This window comes from Schistocerca americana, chromosome 6 (genome assembly GCF_021461395.2).
Source record: "Schistocerca americana isolate TAMUIC-IGC-003095 chromosome 6, iqSchAmer2.1, whole genome shotgun sequence".
Classification (NCBI taxonomy): Eukaryota; Metazoa; Arthropoda; class Insecta; order Orthoptera; family Acrididae; genus Schistocerca; species Schistocerca americana.
In genome coordinates this window covers 330045696-330072223 of record NC_060124.1, presented here as the reverse complement: position 1 = coordinate 330072223, position 26528 = coordinate 330045696, and the positions used below count along the sequence as shown (strand labels likewise).

The 26528-nt window shown below is 38.1% G+C and overlaps 1 protein-coding gene across 1 annotated transcript in view; it reads right to left on the bottom strand.

Annotated features, from left to right (window-relative positions):
• LOC124619798 overlaps positions 1-26528 on the bottom strand; it is a 424654-nt gene that overhangs the window by 203780 nt on the left and 194346 nt on the right. Inside the window, exons 16-19 of the mRNA XM_047146390.1 lie at positions 25220-25522; positions 14514-14673; positions 5240-5411; positions 627-741 (exon numbers count right to left, since the gene is read on the bottom strand). Coding sequence (XP_047002346.1) covers positions 627-741; positions 5240-5411; positions 14514-14673; positions 25220-25522 — 750 coding nt within the window. The remainder of the gene's footprint in view (positions 1-626; positions 742-5239; positions 5412-14513; positions 14674-25219; positions 25523-26528) is intronic.

Sequence of the window (26528 nt, the reverse complement as noted above, 5' to 3'; positions counted from 1 at the left end):
ATCAGACAGTGATGTATTGTTCTAACCAAAGTAATATTTTTATTTTCACTTAACCAAAGAAATTCAAAATCAGATGGTCAAAGATGGATGGAGGTAGACAAAAAATTGCATAATAATCCTGAGATAATGAAGGTTTTTTTACTGATATCAGCATTGTAGACTATATCTTCACTCATGGCCTTATAATATATTAAATGCTCCCCCACAAAATATCCATCTTCTGAAGAGGGGATGAACTGGGTTCCTCTTTGATGTACTTTTGTCCAAAGCATGTTATATGATTTTCTCGTGAGACAATCCCTTACACTCATATTATTTTTTTCTACCACTGCAGTCTGACTATTTCCAATAGTAAAAGAACTTAAAAAATAAAAATAATTAACATGAGTTTTAATGTCACAATGCCAATGAATATGATTTAATTAGAAACTCTCAGTAAAGAGGTGTAATATTTCTGGACACAAATGAATTTGAATGTGAAATGTTTTGTTATCTGGAATTAAATACAAACAAAGGACCATAATGGAGAGTCTCAGCTCCAACAAAATAATCTATTCACAAGATAAGCACTTGACACCTAGATAGCTTTATGACATATGTTGAAATGTGAATAAAATTATACTCACAGGACTTCTGTCGAAGACAGCGAATCAGGTGGTTCAGAATGCACAGCATCTCCTATTCTCTCTGCACATAGTTGATAGGAGTCACATACTCTTACTAGGGGCTGAATATCTGAACCTGTGAAAAACATATAAAAATAGCATTTCCTATAAAGCAGACAATACACTAAAAGGCCGAGAATGAAATTATACAGTGACAATATTATGTAAATTGAAGGTGGAGAAGGAAGAAAGGAAGTGAAATGGAAGGAACCAATGATATCAACTGCATCGGGACTTTATGCAAAATCAGCAGCCATGAGTGAAAATGTGTGTTGCACTGGGACTTTAACCTGGTGGCTCCTGCTTGCTAGGCAGTTGCATTAACCACTGCACAACCAAATACAGTGTTTATTGCAAATGCATGGTCTACCTCGGCATACACCCCAGCTGACTCCACACTCCCACCTAGTGCCACCTGTCTGCCATCCCTGTCTATCTCATCCATGCTCACCAATTTTAGATTCCCACTGTAGGTTGACTGTAAATGTGTAAGCACAAGATTCATTGCCCGTCAAGGCAAATAAGTTACATGAATGTGTGGTGCCGATTTTTTCAGACATGTCCAAAAGAACAGACACCACACATTCTAACAATGACAATACACTGAAACCATAAAATTATATGATCCTTGTTGATTTCCTAATTAATATTTTTGAAGCTTTGGATTCATAAAAACCCTTATCCCTCAAGCAGACATGGTGTTTTTCGTAACACGAGCAGGCACATGGTATATTTTGTACACTTGGAAGGTATAGCTGTCTTTATGTTACCAAGGTAAACACATATGAGCAAAAGCACAGTTTATTCTTAGTTTAATCAAACAACAATGACATTAAATTACATAATATGAAGAAAAGCACTTTATAATTAAACAATAATGGAATAAACTTTTATTGCATCACTTTGTTGCCATGGTCAGGTATTACCCTCGGTAATGACCCACTCTTTAGCATTAAACAGCACAGGTGCAACAACAACTGAGCAATGCAAAACAATTTGTGGTTGTTGCACTTTATACATAGGCATGCCCACTGAAGGGTTTATAGTCAAGGTTGCAAATGTAATTTCATAGATTACTAGTTTTGGCTTATCTACCAGCCATCTTCAGATCACTAGTATTAGAAAATAATATCTAAGAGCACAGAAATGTAAACATTTAACATAAAAGTTCCATCATGCAATATACACTACAACAAAAAACATTGATTAGTCCACAAATGCCAAACAGTGGGACACAAATATCTTAATTTGTGTGAGCAGGATCACTTGTTACACAATCCAATGAAACAGAGATGAAAATTATCTTAAAAACATATTTAAGTTGTGGTAATAATATATTAGTGCAAGAATGCATAACAAGAAGACATACATTGAGACTACAATTCTTACCAAGAATAAAAAGTCACCCTTCGTAATGTAACTGACGGTATCATACAGTTTTCATATGTGGACATTGAGTTCATGCTTGCTACATTATGTTATTCTAAAGTAACGCCATAAGCATTGACTGTTACAGATCCTAGAGTGAGGTGTCTGTTCCACATTAGAAAATAACATTATATAACCTCCATATGTGAACATAAACATCATGTGCGGCTCATGAAACAAGCCTTGGTAGACCAGGAAGTGCCCATGCTACAGCAGGCAAAAAAGTAACTGATGGTAGGTGTCAAGATGTACAAGAAGACAAGTTCTGACAAAATAATGACAAAATGAATAATTAAATTAAAATTATATATTAATACCTTCAGCTGCTGATATACCAGGTGATCAAAAAGTCATTATAAATTTGAATTGAAAACTTAATAAACCACAGAATAACATAGATAGAGAGGTAAAAATTGACACACATGCTTGGAATGACATGGGGGTTTATTAGAACTGGGGAAAAAAAAAAAAAAAAAACAACCTTCACAAAATGTCCGACAGATGGCGCTGGACAGCAAAACATCAGTGACTGTTCATGACAATAGTGGTAGGTATAAAAGGAGCTGTAATAAGAGAGAGAATCAGATGCGCCAGCAGTCGCAGCATGTTGACGTTACCTGAAAAGGCGCTTTTAGTGAACCTGTATTATCAGAATGGGGAATGTGCTAGTTCAGCATTACGATGCTATTGCCATAGGAAGGGGATTCGAACGGGTAAAGGTCTGTTGACAAATGTAGCTGTGCTGAGAATGATTTCGAAGTTCAAAGCCATGGGTTGTTTAGACGATAGACCCCGTAGTGGCCGACCGAGCACAAGGCGTAATGCTGCTGAGACAGTTCAGGAAGAAATGGAGACTGTAGCGGGTTCGTCTATGCATGGGGAAGTCGGCGTTCGTGCAGTCACACGTCGCACTGGCATTCCATACACTACTGTTTGGTTGGCACTGAGGCATACCCTCCGATGCTATCCGTACAAAATCCATCGGCATCACGAACTGTTACCTGGTGATTTAGTGAAGGGGAGGGCATTTGCTGTGTGGGCATTTCAAAAGATGGCGGAAGATGACGATTGGTTGAGTAACATGTTGTGGACCGACAAAGCTGATTTCACGCTCTGAGGGTCTGTCAGCGCCCATAACTGCAGAATTTGGGCTACCAAAAATCCTAGAACTGTCGTGGGAACTCCATTGCACAACGAGAAAGTCACGGTATGGGTTGGATTTACAACATCTACCATTATCGGGCCTTTTTTCTTCGAGGAAATGCATGATCGTGGTTTTGTAACTGTTACTGTGATGGGTGAGAGGTACGCCGATATGTTGCAGAATCATATCATTCCCAGCGTGGCTGATAAACACCTGCTGGAATGTACGATGTTATGCAGGATGGCGCTCCACTCCATATTGCTAGATGCGTGAAAGATCTCTTGCACGCGTCGTTTGGTGATGATGGTGTGCTCAGCCACCACTTTCGTCATGCTTGGCCTCCCAGGTCCCCAGGCCTCAGTCCGTGCGATTATTGGCTTTGGGGTTACCTGAAGTCGCAAGAGTATCATGATCGACCGACATCTCTAGGGATGCTGAAAGACAACATCCGATTCCAATGCCTCACCATAACTCTGGACATGCTTTACAGTGCTGTTCACAACATTATTCCTCGACTACAGCTATTGTTGAGGAATGATGGTGGACATATTGAGCATTTCCTGTAAAGAACATCATCTTTGCTTTGTCTTCCTTTGTTATGCTAATTGTTGCTATTCTGATCAGATGAAGCGCCATCTGTCGGACATTTTTTGAGCTTTTGTATTTTTTTTGTTCTAATAAAACCCCATGTCATCCCAAGCATTTGTGTCAAATTGTACCTCTCTATCTACATTATTCCGTGATTTATTTAGTTTTCAAATTTATACTGACTTTTTGATCACCCAGTATATCAATGGGGACAGGTGAAAATGTGTGCCCCAACCGGGACTCAATCCTGGGATCTTCTGCTAACATGGCAGACACTCTATCCATCTGAGCCACTGAGGCACAGAGGATCATGTGACTGCAGGGACTATTTCACGCGTGCCTCCCGCTAGACACCACATTCTCACCCTGTATGTCCGTCCCACCCCAACACACTCATTACTTGTGGAAGACATTCTTACCAAGTCCTGTAAGAGTTTGAGGAATATGTGTGCATCTGCACAGAAGAAGAAGGTCATGGCCAGTATTGGCAGAACTATATTCTTATATGATGCGGCACTGGCACATTTCAGTCATCCTATGCATTGATGAACTGACAGTTTCCAGGAAAGTGGGTTGGCAGAGGTGGTCTTGCACTATGGTTAATCAGTCTATTTTTCTCAAAACTTTCTTGATGTGACTTGGTTACCTTGTGCACCAAAAGCCCCATATATCTAATGCCCAAAACATTCAGATGTATCACACTGTATGTATGGCTGCTTATTTAAGTAATTCTTCCATCTTTATGTTTAGGAGTAATTATAAGTTTGGATACACATTTCTTCTATAAACCTAAAGACAGTGAGGGTTGGTCTGAAGACAACACTCTACAATAACAAAAGTACACACATATTGCTCTTTAGTAGCTAAACGAAACCATGATATATCTTGTGTCCATAGCTGGCTCTTTAGTAACTAAACAAAACCATGATGCATCTTGAGTCAACAGGTGAACCTGAAAGAGCTTCATTAACTTAACTTACATGTTTACAGTATTCACCTGTTATAGAAATTTTATATTTATGGACTTCCTATTACATATAGGCACCATCCAGCATTTATTTTTTCCCTTCAGTAATAGATAAACACATACATCCACCTGGAAAAAGTGTCAGAATCCTGCATTCAGCATTTGATGATTTGCTTTCAGGCACCACAGAAACATGTAGACATGTATGGATGTTTGATTTCCAAGTTAGTCATTTGCTTTCTCAGGTTTTTTAAAATTAAATCCCTAATTGAGATAGTGTTCAATACTTTTTCTTCACACTCTTTCTTTTACTCTGGAAGATGGGGCAAAATCCATTAAGGAAAATTATACAGCTGCCTTGCTACACTGTATGGCAGTTTTTTCATATAATATTTTACTAACTATGTACAAATATATCCATAAAACAATGGGACATTGACAGCTCACCAGGAGGTAAAAGAAGATAGGCTTCAAACTTCTCATTTGAGGTCGTAGGCAAAGAGGGGGATCCTTTGGAAATGTATCCAAAACTGTAACTCAATGGCTGGTCTACATCCTCTGCCTCAGATGTTTGCAACAAAAATTTTGTACGGAATGCTTCTCCTTGCATGGGTTTTACCTAAGAAAATGTCACATAGACACAATTTACTATTATTGTTTGTATATTTATAATTAATTAAATTGACAAGTTCCTTATCAATATCACAAAAATGTAACAAACACAAATAAATGAAAGGTGAAAGTTAAACAACGAAAAATTCAGGATGGAATGTAACAATATTATGAAAAGGATAACTGAGTTGCAGATGGGCACAACAAAAAGATTGTCAGAAAGTGAGCTTTGAGCCAACAAGGCCTTCATTGGAAACAGACAACATACACACACAGACTCATGCAAACACAACTCACACACATATGACCACAGTCTCTGGCTGCCGTCATGTGTGTGGTTGAGCTGCATTTACATGAGTGTGTCTGTGTGTGTTGTCTATCTCTTGTTTGTTGGTTGAAAGCCCATTTTGTGACAGTCTTTCTGTTGTGCCTATCTGCGCCTCAGCATGTCCACTATATGGTGAGCACGAACTATCCTTTTCATAATATTGTTACAAATGTGAAAGATAATACAGTTTGAAATAATTGTTTCCTAATATGACTGCAAATTCACCATTCATTTGGATCAGACGAAATTTCCTCTACGTGATAAACTGTATTACTACACAACTACTCCGATTTTTCTATTGAACACAAAAGATAATTTATTTACCAACTTCTGAGGCAAGCAATGGAAATTCATGGATGGCATAATATGTGAAAGAAAGGAAAGGGAACCACTCACCTATAACAGACTAATGTGTGATGCAAAGTAATGCTCAATAGGATTCAGTATTTACAGTAGCTTTTGAGCTCTTGCTTTTTCTTTAGCAAAAGTACACATATTCAATTCATATGGACCAAAATGTTCACTTCCACAGCATCAAAAGCTACATAATACTGTAATCTGTTGAGTGTTTCTAAGACTAGATAGGTTCACATACAAATAAAACAAAATAACTAATGTGGAAGCCTTTATGTTCCTTTAAATAGGCACATATTTTAGCGCACTCATGCAAAGCTAGTCATTTTTAAGAACCCACACAGATATCTGTGTTGGAGCGTATAGCAACTTATCAAAAAAGAGCAATGTAATCAGTTTCCCTGTAGAGATCCATGCAGGGAAATATATAAATAATTTAAAATAATTACACTTTCCGGCTTATATACACTGAAGAGCCAAAGAAACTGGTACACCTGCCAATTATCATGTAGGGTCCCTGCGAGCACGCAGAAATGCCTCAACACAATGTGGCATGTATTTGACTAATGCATGAAGTAGTTCTGGAGGGAATTGACACCATGAATCCTGCAGGGCTGCCCCTAAATCCATAAAAGTGCAAGGGGGTGGAAATCTCTTCTGAACAACATGTTGCAAGGCATCCCAGATATGCTCAATAATGTTCATGTCTGGGAAGTTTGGTGGCCTGCAGAGGCGTTTAAACTCATAAGAGTGTTCCTGGAGCCACTGTATAGCAATTCTGGATGTGTATGGTGTCGCATTGTCTTGGTGGAATTTTCCAAGTCCATTCGAATGCACAATGGACACGAATGGATGCAGGTAAGCAGACACGATGCTTACGTGTGTGTCACCTATCAGAGTTGTATCTAGACGTATCAGGGGTTCCATATCATTCCAACTGCACACACCCCACACTATTATACAGCCTCCACTAGTTTAAACAGTCCACTGCTGACATACAGGGTCCATGGATTCATGAGATTTTCTCCATACCCATACACGTCCATCTGCTCAATATAATTTGAATTGTGACTCGTGTGACCAGGCAACATGTTTCCACTCACCACAGCCCGACGATAGTATTGATGGGCCCAGGCGAGGTGTCAAGCTTTGTGTCACCCTGTCATCAAGGGTACACAAGTGAGCCTTTGGCTCCAAAAGCCTGTATTGATCATGTTTAATTGAATGGTTTTTCATGCTGACACTTGTTGATGGTCCAGCATCAAAATCTGCAGCAATTTGCAGAAGGGTTGCACTTCTGCCGCACTGAATGATTCTCTCCAGTTATCATTGGTCCCGTTCTTGGAGGAACTTTTTCCGGTCATAGCAATGTCGGAGATTTGATGTGTTACCAAATTCCTGATATTCATGGTACACTCGTGAAATGGACGTACGGAAAAATTTCCACTTCATCGCTACCTTGGAGATGCAGTGTCCCATCGCTCATGCGCTGACTGTAGCACCATGCTCAAACTGACATAAATCTTGATAACCTGCCATTGTAGCAGCAGAAACCAATCTAACAACTGCGCCAGACACTTGTTGTCTTATTATAGGTGTTGCCCACTGTAGTGCCGTATTCTGCTTGTTTACATATCTCTGTATTTGAGTATGCATGCATATATCAGTTTTTTGTTGCTTCAGTGTATTTATGAATGCATGTGCTTTCTGAAAAATCACCAGAAATTTTCAACACTAAACAATCAGGTTCATAACAACAAAATGAGAAACAGAGATGACTCTTACAGACACACCTACAAAAGAGCTGTTTACCAAAAACTCTAAAATTATCAAACCAAAATACTTTTCCTGCATTGTCTGTTACTATAAAGAAAATTGAAGAATTCCATAAATTTGAAATGAAACTAAAACAATTTTTAGTAACACACAGCTTTTATAACTTGAAGACTATGAAAATGCAAAATTATTTACACATAGCAAAGTAGATGATTGCATTTGTATGTAAGTTTGCAAATAACTTGAATACAAGAGGTTTTATTGTAACTAGCCCTTGCTATGAATTGATTACATCCATACAATGTTGACTGATAGAAATTTATTACACTCATTATTAATTATCCTCAATGTGGTCCACCTTCATCTGTGTCAAGTTAATAGCTCCAAAATGCCCCAGTGTATGTTATACTAATTGCCATTCTTAATTGTAAAGGTTCTAGAAAGGCCCCTTTTCTTGAATGTATTCCATAACTGTATCTGTTATCTTTATTATTTGGTTGTCAGCCCAATTTTAATAGCTTTCAGTAGCACAACAATTCTGATTTTATTAATTTCTTTTCCTCCATTTCTTTCACAGTCATTGTTTCATCTTCACACAAGGCTATACTCGAGATGCACAGTTTCCAAACCTACGTCATGAATTTTGCCACTCTCCCTCACTCCCTTCAACTCAAGGAATCTTATTTCCTGGGCTTCAGAATTATTTCACACCTACAGTCTTTTGAAATTCCAGTTTTTATTACAGGAAGGCATAATTCTCCTTTGTATGTCCTACAGTCCTGCTACATCTCTTTAACAAGTCTCCATTAGTGACGATTTTCTTCTTCCCTCCTTGCCACTACTGTGTCTCTTCCCCAAATTATTTTTATCTCTTGCAATCCCGACTTCAGTTCTATTATCCTTATCTTCTTTGTACCTGCCGCAAATTTACTGTATTCAACATCTCCAAGTCTCATTCTCCATTTATTTTTTCCAAATCTTTTGTTTCATTTTATTCTATATTTTGTGCTCCTGTTCTTCATGCTCCTTTATCTTTCTTTGGCCTTTCTAACTCACTGTTTCCTTGAACAACTCCCAGATATCTCCCCAACACCTCCATCATACAAAGTAGCCCATACTTTAATCAGTTGCATGAACAATGGTTCCTGTAAGTCTATTCACTTTCTGTTTATGCCTACACCACCACACTAGTGACACAAGAACTTCACAATTGTACATATCTACAGGGCTATTACAAATGATTGAAGCGATTTCATAAATTCACTGTAGCTCCATTCATTGACATATGGTCACAACACACTACAGATACGTAGAAAAACTCATAAAGTTTTGTTCAGCTGAAACCGCACTTCAGGTTTCTGCCGCCAGAGCACTCGAGAGCGCAGTGAGACAAAATGGTGACAGGAGCCGAGAAAGCGTATGTCGTGCTTGAAATGCTCTCACATCAGTCAGTCATAACAGTGCAACGACACTTCAGGATGAAGTTCAACAAAGATCCGCCAACTGCTAACTCCATTTGGCAATGGTATGCGCAGTTTAAAGCTTCTGGATGCCTCTGTAAGGGGAAATCAACGGGCCGGCGTGCAGTGAGCGAAGAAACGGTTGAACGCGTGCAGGCAAGTTTCACGCGTAGCCCACAGAAGTCGATGAATAAAGCAAGCAGGGAGCTAAACGTACCACAGCCGACGGTTTGGAAAATCTTACGGAAAAGGCTAAAGCAGAAGCCGTACAGTTTACAATTGCTACAAGCCCTGACACCCAATGACAAAGTGAAACGCTTTGAATTTTCGGCGTGGTTGCAACAGCTCATGGAAGAGGATGCGTTCAGTGCGAAACTTGTTTTCAGTGATGAAGCAACATTTTTTCTTAATGGTGAAGTGAACAGACACAATGTGTGAATCTGGGCGGTAGAGAATCCTCACGCATTCATGCAGCAAATTTGCAATTCATCAAAAGTTAATGTGTTTTGTGCAATCTCACGGTTTAAAGTTTACGGCCCCCTTTTCTTCTGCGAAAAAAAAACATTACAGGACACGTGTATCTGGACATGCTGGAAAATTGGCTCATGCCACAACTGGAGACCGACAGCGCCAACTTCATCTTTCAACAGGATGGTGCTCCACCGCACTTCCATCATGATGTTCGGCATTTCTTAAACAGGAGATTGGAAAACTGATGGATCGGTCGTGGTGGAGATCATGATCAGCAATTCATGTCATGGCCTCCACGCTCTCCCAACTTAACCCCATGCAATTTCTTTCTGTGGGGTTATGTGAAAGATTCAGCCTTTAAGCCTCCTCTACCAAGAAACGTGCCAGAACTGCGAGCTCGCATCAACGATGCTTTCAAACTCATTGATGGGGACATGCTGTGCTGAGCGTGGGAGGAACTTGATTATTGGCTTGATGTCTGCCGAATCACTAAAGGGGCACATATCGAACATTTGTGAATGCCTAAAAAAAATAATAAAGTTATTGTAGAGCTGTGAAATCGCTTCAGTCATTTGTAATAACCCTGTATTTCTAATAGGTTTATAAATCTCTGACTATTTACCAAGCAAACACATTAATAGATTAATTTTCTGTTTTTCCTGCCAACTAGAATTTCATTTTTAGGCCAAGTAAGATGCTCTGCCTAATAATCAAACACTGCATTTGAATTTCTCCTGTACGTTAACCTCCCACCCCCATTCCCCTCTCTCTCCTGCCCTTTTACTGGAGCATTTGAATCTTGTCCATTCTTTGTTGTTATGTATGAGGGGTAATCACAAAGTTTTAATTTTAACATAAAAATAGTCATATAATTAATTTTTTGTCTGTTTGTAGTTGCATGCTGACAGTCTTGATAGACAATGAAATCTCCACATCCCCATACAGTAGCATGTAACTACAGAAGCCAAAATAAGGTTTGTGTCTTCAACTTTCTTGCCTCTTACTTGTTATGCAGTATTTATCTTTATCCATTTGTTCTTTAACTGTTTGCTGCCAGTCAAAATCATCATTCAGTTTCTACTTCACTATAATAAAAATCTTTCAGGAAACAAAGGGTGTTATTAGGAAAGAGACAGGTATTAAGCTATCAGGCATCAACCAGCCGGGAACTAATTGCATTTGGGGCCCGACAAGGTTCCATCTTAGAGCCCTTACTTTTTATTATATATATATCAATGACCTTTCATCAGTAACATTACCAGATGCCAAGTTTGTTTTGTTTTCCAATGGTACAAAAATTGCAATAAATAGCAAATCAAGTGTAGTCTTAGAAAGATCGGCTAGTAAAATATTTGTGGACATTAATCACAGGTTCCTAGCCAATTCTTTGTCACTAAACTTTGGAAAAACACATGTACACGCCTAACATATGATGACAAGCATATAGAAGAAGTGGACAGAGTTAAATTCTTGGGCTTGATAATAAATTCAACTTGGAGGAGCACACTACAGAACTGCTGAAGTGTCTAAACAAACCTCTATTTGCAATGCGAATTCTGTCAGACATAGGGGATTTAAAAATGTAAAAGCTGGCATTCTATGCTTACTTTCACTCCATAATGGCATATGCGATTATTTTTTGGGGTAACTCATGAAGCCAAGCTAAAGTTTTCTGGGCACAAAAACGTGCAATAAGAATTATATGTGAAACGAGGGATACTAACTACTCCTTCATAATATATTTATTCCTTAATGAAATTTGTCATTAAAAATATATCATTTTTTCAAATCAACAATTCAGTTCATAGAATCAGTATTAGAAATAAGAATAATCTTCAGAAGGATTTAAAGCCACTTACTCTTGTACAAAAAGGTGTGCATTATTCAGTAATACACATTTTCAATAACTTGCCAGAAGCCATGAAAAGCTTAACAACCAATGAAATTCAGTTTAAGGAAAGCCACAATTGAACTTCTGCACCATTTCAGTGCAGCAATGTGTCCATTGTAAATAAGTATTGTAGCAGTTCTATTATATGTTTATTACCTTAGAGGTAAAAAAAAAAAAATTCAGTTTTAAATTCAGTGCATTTATGTAATCTTAGTAACTGAGTGTTGTAAAATGATCCTTTCATATAGTTCATAAAAAAATAAAAATAAAATAAAAAAGGACGATCATTCCACTTGGGACCTGTGGAAGGTACATTAGCTTATTTGTTTTAGTTGTAAATATTTGTCATGCATTATTATTTTTCTGACATGTTATACATCCTGGATGACATCCTCACTATGGATCAATTGGAATGAAAGCAAATCCAATCTAATCTAATCTGTCTTTATCAATGAGATCATCACTCTAGTAATCCCAATAATCCCATACACACCCAAAAACTTAGATTTTTCTATTATATTTTTTATTTGTTGTAGGTAAACTATGTTCATAGCAGATGTGGTATTTTTGAAAGAACGAAACCAGATGAGCTACGTTTTTTCAAAGTTGAAAGTTAGTTTATCTGTGCAAAATGAGTTAGCAAACACTTCACTTACTGCAAGGAGAATTCAATAAGTAAAGCAACACACTTTACTCTGAAAGCTGGTTGATTTTAATCAAGATTCCAATACAGTGTATTAATCCTCATTCTTTTGGCTACAAAGCCATATTTTTCAACACAATCTCTGTTCAATGCGATGACCTTATGCCACCTTACTTGGAGGACTTGTATGCCCATAACTCTACTGGTTGATGTTGCAGCCAATGTCTTGCTGCATCAATAACCTCCCAATCATCCATATACTGCTTTCCACAGAGTGCTTTCTTAATTGGGCTGAACAGATGGAAGTTGGAAGGTGCAAGATCTGGGCTGTAGTGGGAAATAGGAAGAGTAGTTCAACAAAGTTTTGTGAGCTCCCCTCAGGTAAGCAGACTTATGTGAGGCTGTGCATTGTCATGGAGCAGCAGAAGTCATTTGCATTTTTGTGGTGATAGACATGCTGAAGTCGTTTCTTCAATTTTCTGAGGGTAGCACAATACAATCCAGAGTTGATCATTGTATCATCATGGAGGACATCAGAGTCCCAGAAAACTGTCACCATGATTTTACTGGTGGAAGGTGCAGCTTTGAAATTTTTCTTTGGAGGAGAAGTGATGTGGTGCCACTTCATGGATTGCCATTTTGTTATCAGCTCGAAGTGATGAACCCATGTTTCATCACCTATGATGACGTTTGACAAAAAATTATCATGATAGGCCTTATAACATGCAAGCAATTTTGCACAGGTGGGCATTCATTGCTCTTTATGGTCTAGTATTAAGTGGCAAGGAACCCAGTGGGCACAGGCTTTTGAATACCCCAACTGGTGGATGGATGTATCAACACTAATGACAGAGGTGTCCCCTTGAACAGTAAGGTGTTTGCTTGTAATCTGTCAATCACTTCATATGAGTGCATATATATGTTCCAAACTTGAAGGAGTCACAGCTGTGTGTGGCAGGCTGGTACACAGAGATCCGACAGGTTTGTGCAACATTGTTGCGATGATGACAGACGCGTCGCCCAATGACAATGTTTTTGTTCACTGGCAGGTCTCTGTATACATTCTGTACGTGTCTTTGAATATCTGCAGTTCTCTGGTTTCCCACCAAAATAAACTCAATAGCAGGTTGGAATGCACCTCCGTCACAGATGTCACTTTGAAGGCTATGTATAGCACCACCAACTACTGGAGCTTTACGTAACTATAGGGGCTGAAGCAGGAATATTCCACAACATCTCATAAAAAATTCTACCTTTTTTCAACCAAAACTGACAGAGAGAAAATGTGTTGCATTGCTTACTAAATACTTCTCAAATATTCTCCATGGATGCTTCTCTGATTGGCTTGACAGTAATATTTGAATCAGGAAGCAAAATTAGTCTTAAAGCATTATTACATATTATGCATATGTTACTAATATGCATGTAAAATGATATATGTAATAATGCTTTTATTATCAATAAAAAGGACTACTTTTACCCCTGATTAGAATAAAATGTTTGATTATGAATGTAGAAGAAGAACTGTAACAGGACCATTATTTAACCCTGGAGAACGCCCACTGAGATTTCGCCATACGAAGATGATAATATAAAGTCCCTGCTTGTATTACTCAAACATCCTAATGAAACTTCCTGTATCATGTTTGTTAAACAGGAACTAAATTTGGTACATGCTGAAGTTAGTTTTACTAATAGAATAATAGGACTGACACAATCAAATGGCTTTGATAAGTCACAGAAGATTCAAACTACTGATATTTTATGATGTAAACATTTTATTATGTGCTCAGTGAAGATATAAGATATAAGGAATAAGGGATCATACAGAGGCATACAGACAGTTGTTTTACCATCACTCTGTTTGTGAGTGGAACAGGAGGAGAAATGACAAGTAGTGGTACAGGGTAACCTCCACCACACACTTTATGGTTGCTTGCAAAGTATCTATGTAGATGTAGAGATTCACTGAAAAAGTGTTGGATGAGGTGCACTGACAAAGAAGAGGCCCATGTTTAAAAAGTGAATACCTTTTACATAAAAAATAGTCTTTCACTACCAAGTGAAGAAATTTTCTCATAGCTTCACATAAACATTCTTTTCTTGTAAGTGCATTTATCTTTTAACAAAAAACATCTGATGTAGTTGCTAATTTTCATTCTCCATGATTAAACAAACAGCAATACCTGTAATGGTTGGATATTTGGTGGAGAATTTGTGACAATGACAGTGTCTGCATGGCTTGAGGAATTCCCACATGAAGCAGACAGTCGGAGACAGTATTTGGTGTCTCCTTTCAGGCCTGGCCATGTTCCCACAGGACCAGGAATACCAAGCTGTATCTCCCTGTAAATTTGCCTTTATTAGGTAATATAGCAATACAAAATTAACAAGATTGTGAAAAAGGTAATAAATACATGCTAGCACAACATCATGGCTACCATCCATCAAGGCAATTAGGTACTCCGCAGAGAAACAGAACACATGTTTTATATCATATATATGCACACACTTCATGTACTAAAGTAATAGCCCATAATTAATACTGCAACTATGAAAGGTGAGGTTATAGGTCTAAATTTTACAACAAATAGCATAAATTAACCAGAATCATAATTGTAAACACTTTTAAAATCTAGTAACAATTAATTACTTCTGTTGTTGTTATTGATATCAACTAACAGAAAACAGCACGTCAGACAATCTAACTCTTTTTTCATCTTTTTTTACACAAATTTCCTAAATGCACACCATCAAATGTTACTTTTTTCCTTACTTTATTTTCACAATTTTTTTGAACTCACTTTAAAAACAAGCACCATGTAGAGTACATTATTGAAAATCATTTGTTCATTGATCGCATTCTGCAGATCCCCAAAAAAAAGTTCAAATGTGTGTGAATTCGTAAGGGACCAAACTGCTGAAGTCATCGGTCTCTAGTCTTACAAACTACTTACACTAACTTATGCTAAGAACAACATACATGCCCATGTCTGAAGGAGGGCTTGAGCCTCTGGGAGGAGGGGCCGCACATTCCGTGACATGGCATTTCAAACCACGTGGCCACTCCACACAGCAATCCCATCAAAAAGGAGAGACTTTACAGAGGGGGCAAGTCAACGTATACAGTAACAAGAAACAAGGACAGCATAGGAACTTCTTCTACATACTTTATTAACAAAAAATATCATTATTCTGCATAATGCTGTTAATGCTTATAACTTCTAAATTTAATATGCTTATAACTTCTAAATTTAATCAAGTAAATTAGTAAGAAAGCTGTTATTCCAAAGAAAGCTGCTGCTTCCTTACTTTTACTATGAAGCCGCTGTTTATCTCTGATGAGATGCATAATATTTACTTGATTACGATGGTTGATATGATTTGATCTGTTTTTTACTTGGTCCTGTTGATTACATATCCTACAAAGGGTGCACTACTAATGTAGGACAAATCAAGTGAAATAATACAAAATTATGTGAGCATTTTGTATATCATACAAATACTTATTTTCTATGAATGACTGACTGCAGACAATATTACAACCTGCATTTTACTGGTATAAGTTCAAGTGAATGCTTAAAATAGCGGAATGAATGAAGTCATGCAAATAAATAAATAAATTTACACAGTGTCATAATGGTTTAAATTAAAATACAAAATTTACATCTTCATCACATAAGTAACTTCAAGTGAATACTTAATAGTGTGGAATAAATGGTAGTACACATTTTAATCTATGATGTACATGAATTTTCATTATTTTTATTATTATAACTTATGTTAGGAATACACAATTTTATCTTCATAACATAGGTAAAGCTTTTCTTTTAAGAGTTTTATTTTTTACCTAACTAGTTTCATCTATTTTTACTCAAAAGGATGCCTTTTTACTCTACAAATTCATTCATTTTATAAAATGTTTGTTCCCTAAGGGATGCTTTTAGTTTCCTTTTGAATACCTGTATCTTATTAATTTCCTATTTTTTACACTGATGAGAAATTTTTCCCCTGTCTTATGTTATGTTTGTGAATGTCACAGTTTTTTTGGAATAATTCCTTGTTACTGGATACAAACATCATCAGTGAGAATACATATTGATTTCTAACAGTAAATATCCTGAGAGTCTTAAAGAGACCTCTGCAGAATGTTCTGTTAGAAACCTCACATATAATCCTCACTACTCTTTTTTGTAGTTTGGAGACTTTTTCAACACCTGTAGCATTTCCCCAGAAGATAATACTGTTAGGACAGTACAGAATGGAAATATGCAAAATATGATGAAACCAATCTTTATCTACCAACAAGGTGAGAAGCAGCTCTCAAGGCAAAACATGCTGTGCTAAGTTTTTGACCAGTTGATCAATTTGCTCTTTCCATCTTAGCTGGCTGGCTATCTGGATGCCTAAGAATTTTGTATGTGTGATTTCATACATTTTTTGGTTGATAACTCCATTTTAAGAACTTGGAGATTTTTATTGACTGGCTGAAATTGTATAATATTAGTTTTAAAAAAAATTAGGGTTAGCCAATTTGCTGTGAACCATCTGTGTACTTGGCTTGTATCCTGCACTGCGGAGCTGGGACCCTCAATTACAATACTTGTGTCATCTGCAAACACGACCATTTTTGCTCTCTCATTAATTGTAACTGGTAGATCATAGATGTAGATCAAGAAAATCAGTGGTCCAAGGATCGAGTCCTGGGGGACTCTGTATTTTACATTTCCTCAGTCGGAATTTACTGTTACACCTACCTCCATTAAGATAACTCTTTGCTTCCTGTTGTGTAGATAAGATTCTAGTGATGTCACAAAGGTTTGTCTTTAATGCCATAGTATGGAAGCTTTTTTAGTAATGTGTTATGATCTACACAGTGGTAAGCTTTAGCAGGGTCACAAAAGATCCCCATAGGATACCTTCTGAGATTTAATTCACCTAGAGTTTCATCAGTTAGGCTAAATCTAACTCTCTATGTGGAGCAAAGAGATGAGCCAATAATTGGACAGTACTTATACGTCTCTTGCCCTACTTTTGTGGATGGGCAACACCATTGCATGTTTCATTCTATCTGGAAATTTCCCAGTTTTCATTGACCAGTTACACCAATAGCATAATAAGTGACTGATTAAGTCTGCACATGACTTTAAAATTCTATCTGATATTCCATCACATCCAGAAGATCCACAGCTTTTAAGTAATTTTATGATTTTTAAAATTTCTTTAGGAGTTGTGCTTTTGAAATGAAGAACTATATTTATATATAAAAACAAAGATGAGGTGACTTACCGAACAAAAGCGCTGGCAGGTCGGTAGACACACAAACAAACACAAACATACACACAAAATTCAAGCTTTCGCAACAAACTGTTGCCTCATCAGGAAAGAGGGAAGGAGAGGGGAAGACGAAAGGAAGTGGGTTTTAAGGGAGAGGGTAAGGAGTCATTCCAATCCCGGGAGCGGAAAGACTTACCTTAGGGGGAAAAAAGGACAGGTATACACTCGCACACACGCACATATCCATCCACACATACAGACACAAGCAGACATATTTAAAGACCAACTATATTTAGTGTGATTTAGTGGCTCTATGGCTTCTGTGAGAGAGGGTTTATTACAGTTCCCTGTTATTTCAGCTGCAGTGAAAAAAAAGTTATTAAAATAAGAGGCTGCAACTTTTTGATTATTCTTGTATGAACTTTTACCAGAAGACTGTGGAGTCCCTGATTGTTCAGATTTTATATTCCTATTTGTCTCACTTTTTATGATGTTCGATATGGTTTTTACTTTCTTGTTTGACTAGCTAATTTTATCTGCACGATGCATTTGTCTGGCCTTCCTGATAACATATGTTAGAAATTTCACAGTGTTTTTTGTAATGTAGTTTTACTGCTAAGTTTGCACTAGCTCCTTGTTCCACACACAAGTCACTGTTTTTAGCACATGATATTCTGATGTCAGTAGTTATCCACTCTTTCCTTCACATGAGGTTGGTTTCATTTTAATCTGTCTTTGGGGGAAGCAGGCTTCAAAATATTTGAGCAATAAGGCCAGAAATGAATTTCTCAATCATTGTACCTGCCTGGTACACTCCATCCCATTGTTCATAGTGTGAACTGTTTTCATATTTATTATTCTAACATGTTTACCCTGGGTGTGACCATTTACTGTTTTTCAACTAGCAAGTTTTAAGGTTGCAATTGACCATCATATCAGACAGACCATGTATTATAGCTTGCGTGTTTACATCATTGTAATTTATGGGATCCATAAACAAATTATTAATCAATATATTGCTGTGCACTTCTATTCTTGTTGGGAGTGAGACTATCAGGAGTAGGCTGAAAGTTGACAACGATGATTCAAGTTGTTTATTACTGTTACTATTTGAAAGAAAAATTAATGTTAAAATCACCACATACTATAATCTGACTGTTATTCCTATAACAATATTTTGAAAGGAAAGCAACTATTTGCCACATAGCGGAAAGGCTGAGTCGCAGATAGGTACAACGAAAAGACTATTGTAAATAAATAAAGCTTTTGGACATTAAGGCCTTTGTCCACAATAAACATAGACACACACACAAAAAACACACACACACACACACACACACACACACACACACACACATGAACACACACAAAAAAGAAAAGGTGTGGTTTCAGTTGCCTGAGATTGTGGTCGCATGTGTGAGTTGTGTTTGTGTGCGTGCCTGTGTTTGTGTTGTGTGTGTCTATGTCTATTGTTGACAAAGGCCTTAATGGCTGAAAGCTTTATTTATTTGTGACAGTCTTTTTGTTGTGCCTATCTGAAACTCAGCATCTCTGCTGTATGGTGAGTAGCAACTTTCCTTTCATAATACTGCTACATTCCATCCTGGATGTCCCATTGTTTGTTATTCCTATACAGTTTTTTAGGAACTAATAATAGCTGCAAGGAACTTTTTAATGTTTCCCACAGGTGCCCGATAAACTGCAGTTATTGGAGGAACTGAGCTTACAATTTTAATTTGACAGCACAGCATTCAAAATGTTGTTCAGTATAGCACCAAGCTACATCTGTGTTTGTGATCTAAGAGTGTTGTGCATATAAATTGCCACCCTACCTTGGGTTGAGTTTGCTCTGCAGTAGTAAGAAACAATTCCACAACTATTTAAATGTATTTGATTGATTTCTGTAACTTCCAGGTGACATTCAGTTTGACAGAGCACAACAGCAATAGTTTCATCAGTGTCAGCTGTTTCTTGAAGAGAAAGAAGTAGAACTTCTTCTTTATTTATAGGGCTTCTTATATTTTGGCAATCTATTGTACTTCTGACAGTTTTCTGAATGTTAGAATTGATATGAGCTAACTTATTATTAAAGAGTACAACATTTACCCTGTAACTTTCCCTGTTAATTTTTCAAAGAAAATAGTTTGTATGTCTCTACATACTGAGTCCTATTTATAATACATTATTACTCTCATACAGCATTACAACAAACACTGCTGCTTGCAATATAGCTAGCAGAACCTTCTGTCCCTGTATATGTATACTGAGGTATCTTGTAGGAAGAGTGGTTAATGATGTATGGTTTTAGTTATCTGTTTCATGTTAGATGGAAGTTTATTGAATATCTTACCACTAGAGTACATAACTTGATTCTAAACATTCGACAAGGAGGCAAAGTTTACATGAAAATTATTTTTATGTCTTGTATTGTGACTGTTGTATTAAAGTTCAATTAACCTGATTTTCATTATCAGTAACAAATAGCATTAAGGGGTAAATATACTGAGAACTAAGTGTGATACTTCCAGATTCCACAGTACCCTGTGGTGCAAGCAGTGGCACCATCACAGTACTACCTCGCATTCATGAGTCATGTGCCTCCACTGGTATTCTCCCATCGAGCGAGTATTTAGTTTGCCGTCCAGCCACTCTGCAGCCATTCTTCACATCAGGCTTAACACCAAAAGCACCTAGCAGTTTTCCAGTTGGACATCCTTTGACAAGCAGTCTTCTCACTCCCAGCCTCACCTCAGCTGTGCCTGGCACCTCATAATTCGGGTTCACTCACTGCATTGTCAATAGCATATGACCTCACAGATTTCGTCCATCCTTGAGCACATGACCATTCATCGCCAACCGAGGCCTCAAGCACTTGACTGCTCACTGTCAATCACAGGCCACTTTCCTCATCAGTGTAAGAACATTCCATTACAATCATCAGTGATTGACTGTCAGCCTGAACCAAGTACTGCAACCTCATATCCCTTGAACTCCTGCTATTGTGCTCCATTCACTGGATTTAATAAACATACAACTCTTCTTTGCTACCTGGGCACTTACTTTGTAGTGTGTTTCTCACTTTGGGTCACACATTCTAGGTCAATGAGAATAATTGGTTTTGCCTTACATGACAAAATTGACTGTCATCCAAAGCAGCAAATCCTCCATGATTTACATGCTCAACCAGTGTAGCCTTCCGTACCCAGGCACTGTTTTGGAATGTGCTGATTTTCATCACATACATGTGCTCTCACTACCTCAGTGTCATTTTGGTACAGTGACGCAGCACTCAGATGTATCAGTGGATCTCCTGCTTTGCTTATGGTGCTTACAACATGACTATGAGCTTCTCCCACAAAAGTTAACCCATGTGGCCCTAATGACGCAATCACTGCTACCTCAAAAATTCAATGAAGAGTTGGAGCATTGGCCCATCTCCCTCACATAGTTAGAAAATACTTCAGGGCATCCACAATTCAAGATCATGCCCAACAAAGAGTCTTTCTTCCTATCTGTTCTGATGCTCCTCGACCCTGGTACAGACTTCTCTACCCTGACCTATGTCCACTTGTGGGACCAACATACTATCTGTTATGACACTTTCCATGTTCTTGTACACCCTCATAAATCTGAGGAACTTCCTTGATGACAAATTTTTGTGCCACTGAACACAACTATCTTTCCAAGGCACCTTACTTGATGCCAAATTGTCATACTCTTGTGCACACTGACTGTTCTGAGGCAGGTTCCTTGATGCCACGGGTTTCATTTCTCATCCTACTTTCTTTTCTTATTTTCCATGCTCCTTCAAATGCTATATATCTGTCTTCATTTGTGCCATTACTTAGCTTCCTGCGGATTCTAACTCATTATCTATCTGCCACCAGCCCTTCCGTCACTGGCCTCAGCAGCTTGGCCACGCCGCCAACAGCTCCAGTGCCTCTGGCCCTGCCAACACCTCCAGCCCTGCTACTGCAACATGCTTTGCTCCTTTGCATCCCACAGAATCGATATCTTGACGTCTGGTTCACACAGGCCATCCGCTCATGGTTAACACACAAGCCATCCCTGTCAGATACATTATGCTCCATACTGCAGGACCTCACACGTTTCCCTTGTCTTCACAGTACACTTTCACCCTGGAAGGCCACATGCTATACTGCTCCTGCATTTTTTTCACATATGGGCCTTTGAACAAGCCATACCCTGTGCTGTTCCTGGTCGGATGACTCTGGGTAAACTCATGTCAGTAGCACTACCTGCTACCACAGGGACCTCTTGCATCATACAGGGCTATAACCAATTCTCATCTGCATACCTTCCTCTGACCATCAACTGGACTTCCCTTGACCTCTGATTATGCACTCCTGGAAGTTTTGACCTTCCCAGATGATGATCCTGCATCTATCTCTTTTCCAGGTTTCCTCTTATAAGTTCTCGTCCGAGCCAGGACCATCTGTTGCAGCCGCATCCGAACCATCAGCCTTCTACCAATGCCCACTGGGTCCAGCCTCCTTTGCCTTAAACACCCAACAGATGGACCGCCTTCCCAACACTGGAGCACCCCTCCCTTTTGCAGCCCCATCTTCTGCAAGAAGGCTAGGTCATCTCTTCCTTAAGGGGGGACTGAGGCTGTATTTACAGGATACCACTGTGTAACATATACACTGACCACACAGTCATGTATCGAATATTGTCACAGCTCCAGCCTGCTTAAGGATGCTTCATCTGGAGATGAAACACAAACAATCTGCACCAAAAGACACATGTCATATTGTTTACAATTGAACTTCCAGCAGCTACAGGTCACCCTGTGGAGCAAACAGTGCTGCCATCATGGCACTACCTCACATCCGTGAGTCATGTGCCTCGGGTAGTATTTTTCTGCTAGACAAGTATTAAGGCTGCCAACTGAACACTCTGCATCCACTCTCCACTTAGGACTTAATGCCGATTGTACCTAGCAGTTCCTCAACTGAAGCTCTTTCAACGAGCAGTCTTCACACACTGACTTCACGCTGGCTGCGCCTACCAGCTCATCATTTGGAGTTCACTGCCTATGACGTCATGGGCTTTGTTCATCATTGAGCACCCGCTGCTCTTTGTCGACCAAGGCCTCGAGCATCTGACAGCTCACCACTGACCATATCTCACAGATCTGATCAGCCTGAACTGCCTAGTACAACCCTCACATCTCATGCTATTGTACTCTGTTCGTTCTTTGCTACCTGGGCACTTCAACTGTAGTGTGCTCCTCACTCTTGGTCACAAACATTAAAAAGACAACTGTAAACAAATGCCGGCCGTGGTGGCTGAGTGGCTCTAGGCACTTCAGTCCTGAACCACGTGACTGCTACAGTCGTAGATTCGAATCCTGCTTCAGGCATGAATGTGTGTGATGTCCTTAGGTCAGTTAGATTTAAGTAGTTCTAAGTTCTAGGAGACTGATGACCTCAGATGTTCAGTCCCATAGTGCTCAGATCTATTTGAACCATTTTGTAAATCAAAGCAGCAGCAAATAAGCAATCAGGATATGAAAGAAGGGCAGTAGTACCACCATATCTGGAGGATGTTCTAGTGTCAAAGAGCACCAGTAAATTACTAAGCTAAACAATGAGCAACAATTAGAATGTATATATTCTTTAACATTGTTGTACAAGAATATTCCAGCTTTAAGTAGTAAAATGAGTGAATTAGAAGTGCTCCTAAATGATGATCTTAAGGACTCTCACTGGTTTGCACCTATGAGCAATGGCCAAGGGAACCACAAACATTCACTGTTACAATTACAGATTTTAAAATGATAAGTTACTTCCATAAGTAAACTTATAACTATTGTGAAGAATGTGTATTTGTTAGGAAGGGCTGTAATTAAAAAGACATTAAACTGAACTGCATTCAAAAAGAATTTGAGTGCTGCTCATGTGAACTAATGGAAAAAGGAACTGTTATTGTTTTTATACACAGGTCATCAACAGATCAATTCACTTTGTTTTTATGAAACCTGGAGAGCTTTCTAAATGAAACTAAAATTCGGTCAAAACACACAACTGTGCTTAGTAACTTTGATTTAAACTGCAGAACTGCAGGCACTAAAAGAAATCAATTGACAAGCTTCTTGATCTCATATGAACTGCTACCAACAAAACAAGAGACCAAGAGACATGACCAATGGAGTGAAATGACAATGGATTATCCATTTGTTGACAAACGTTTGACTATGACACTCTGACAGACACTGGTTTTTTAGATCACAATACAATTGAATACATTCTTACGATGTGCTTAATAATAACTGTGGGGTAAATGAAAACTATGTCATGAGAAGAGTCAGGAATGAAAACAACAGAACTTTCAGCTACATGCTATGTTAATTAAGATGGCAAAAGATTTCCCAGGAATGTGTCAACAAAGCATCTGACACATTTTTCTGTATGCCTACTTATAAATGTTGCTTTGATGTTGCAATGACAGTGAATAAAATAAAATTTAATGTAAAACCAAATACATGGAAAACACTGGACATAAATGAATCACCAGAAGCTCTTAGAAAACTTAATACATCAGCAGAACAAAATGCAGCTTTAAAACTGTATTTAAGAAACTACAAGAAGATATCAAGGAAGGTTACAGTAGAAGCAAAAAAGTTAGCAAATGACTGAACTATCAAAGAAGGAGGTAATGAAATGAAATCAGTCACCAAGGTTAATAAAAACGTGGGCAGAAATAAAGTAAGGCACAATAAATTCACAAAAAATGATCAAAAATGATTAGAAAGTACCATAAAATGAAAGAATGTTAATGGATAAGTCAAGTCCTAGAATCTTTCTGGAAACCCAAATGATTCTTGTAGTGGAGAATTTGAAATTAGAAAAACTAATTAATTACTATAAATGAAGAAAATATTTTCTTTGACAATGAAGCTCCACAGAGTATTAAAGCTGTGTGGCAGGGTGAAATTGTAGGAGGAAGTCTTTACACTTTCAGGTGTCACCTCATTGGAGACATAAGACAGGAAAAAACACAGAAGTTTGGATTCTGCAAGCTTAGCAATTTCTTTTCATTGCTCTAAAAGTGAGTTTATCAACAGCAGTAGGGCCTTACAATGAGTTAGTAAAATATTTATTGAAATGTGTAATTGATTTTGACTCAGAACTTTAAATAAATATACTCAATACACTGTAATTAAGCCATAAAAATAATTCATTGTACCAAACAAGGATACAACATGTAACTTCTGCCTGAAAAATCATAAACTTTGGCATTTTTTGAAGTGTGCAATGCCATATTCCCATGATACTAATTCTGAGTTCCACATGACACATTAGCTTGAAAGGCTAAAATCATGTCCCTTTGGGAGGAATGGTGCCATCTATGTAAGCAGCAAGGAAAACAGTAACCCAGTATCACACAGCACAATCAGGCTGATCACCAGGCATCAAGTTTTTTGGATTCTCACACAAATTTAGTTCAGAAGTTGATGTTTTGTTAGTCTTATATTTTTTCTGTTTATCAGCCTGTCTGTTATTGCTAGACCATTACTGGATTGAAGGCACCAATACCTGTCAATTCTGAATTACTTTGTCTGTATTATAATGATTACAACACAACTCACCTTTCTGTACTGGTGGTATCTTCTGGTTCCAGAGTAAGGATGTCCCCCAACTTAAGCTCTGCTGATAAATCAAATGGCTGGAAACCAGGTGATGATATAGCTTCCCACCACAGAAGACATCCTTGCTCTGCTCCCTTTACAATGCCTGAGATGGTAACCACATCAAGAGGATTTACTGCATGATATGTACTCTGTGACAGTATCCTAACTTCTGGAGGGTGGCCGGGCACAACCAACACAGTGACTTCCGCACTGTCAAAGCCTTCTTGACCCACTTTGTATACATTTGCTGTCATTTTGTACCTGTATTTAGTGAAAATATATTATAGTGAACAAACATATCATAACAAAAAATGCAACATCAGTTTACATTAAGAACAAACAAATTAAGTGTATTTCACAAACTAGCATATGGTAGATGTATTTTGCAATTTCATTTTAGAGAAGTATAGTTTCCAACAAAATTCTGATCCAAGATAGGGGATCAATATTGCGACTATTAGTTCAGTACTGTAAACCTTATGACCAATAATATCATATGTTTTGATGATCACCACAGTTCACAGAGTTGTTCCTTTAATGTCAACTTACACTGCTGGATATATGGCTACCAGACCCAATTTAACAAGTAAAATTAGGAAGCAAGGTGACTGTCATTGCAAGTAAATGTATTTGTGTGTCTGATTGTGTGCAAAAGAGTATGTAAGATAAACAAGAAAAGAGCAGTAGCTCAAAAGCTAGTAGTGTCTTTGTGCTGTTAGATGTTTCTGTTTATTATTATTTTAATAGTTTTAGGGTGCAAAATTGCTGAAGTCATAAGTGTGAATACGTGTTTCTAGCAGTATGCATTATTCAACTGCATTACTATAAAGTGCTCCACTCAGAAATTACTGTACAGCAATGTTTTTAAATGCTTTCATTACAAGCAATGTCTCCGCTAAATCCTTTCTTCCAGGACTGCTGGCCTTAAAGTTTCATAGGAGAGCTTCTGTGAAGTTTGGAAGGTAGGAGATGAGGTACTGGCAGAAGTAAATCTGTGAAGATGCTTGGGTTGCTCAGTTGATAGAGCACTTGCCTGTGAAAGACAAAGTTCCCAAGACTGAGTTTCTACCCACTACACAGCTTCAATTTGCCAGGAAGTTTCATACCAGTACATAATCTGCTGCAGATTGAAACTTTCATTCTTGTAACAAGCCTCAGACTGTGGCTAAGCCATGTCTCCACAATATCCTTTCTTCCAGGAGTCCTACTCTTGCAAGTTTCACAGGAGAGCTTCTGTGAAGGTTGGAGACGAGGTACTGGTAGAGGT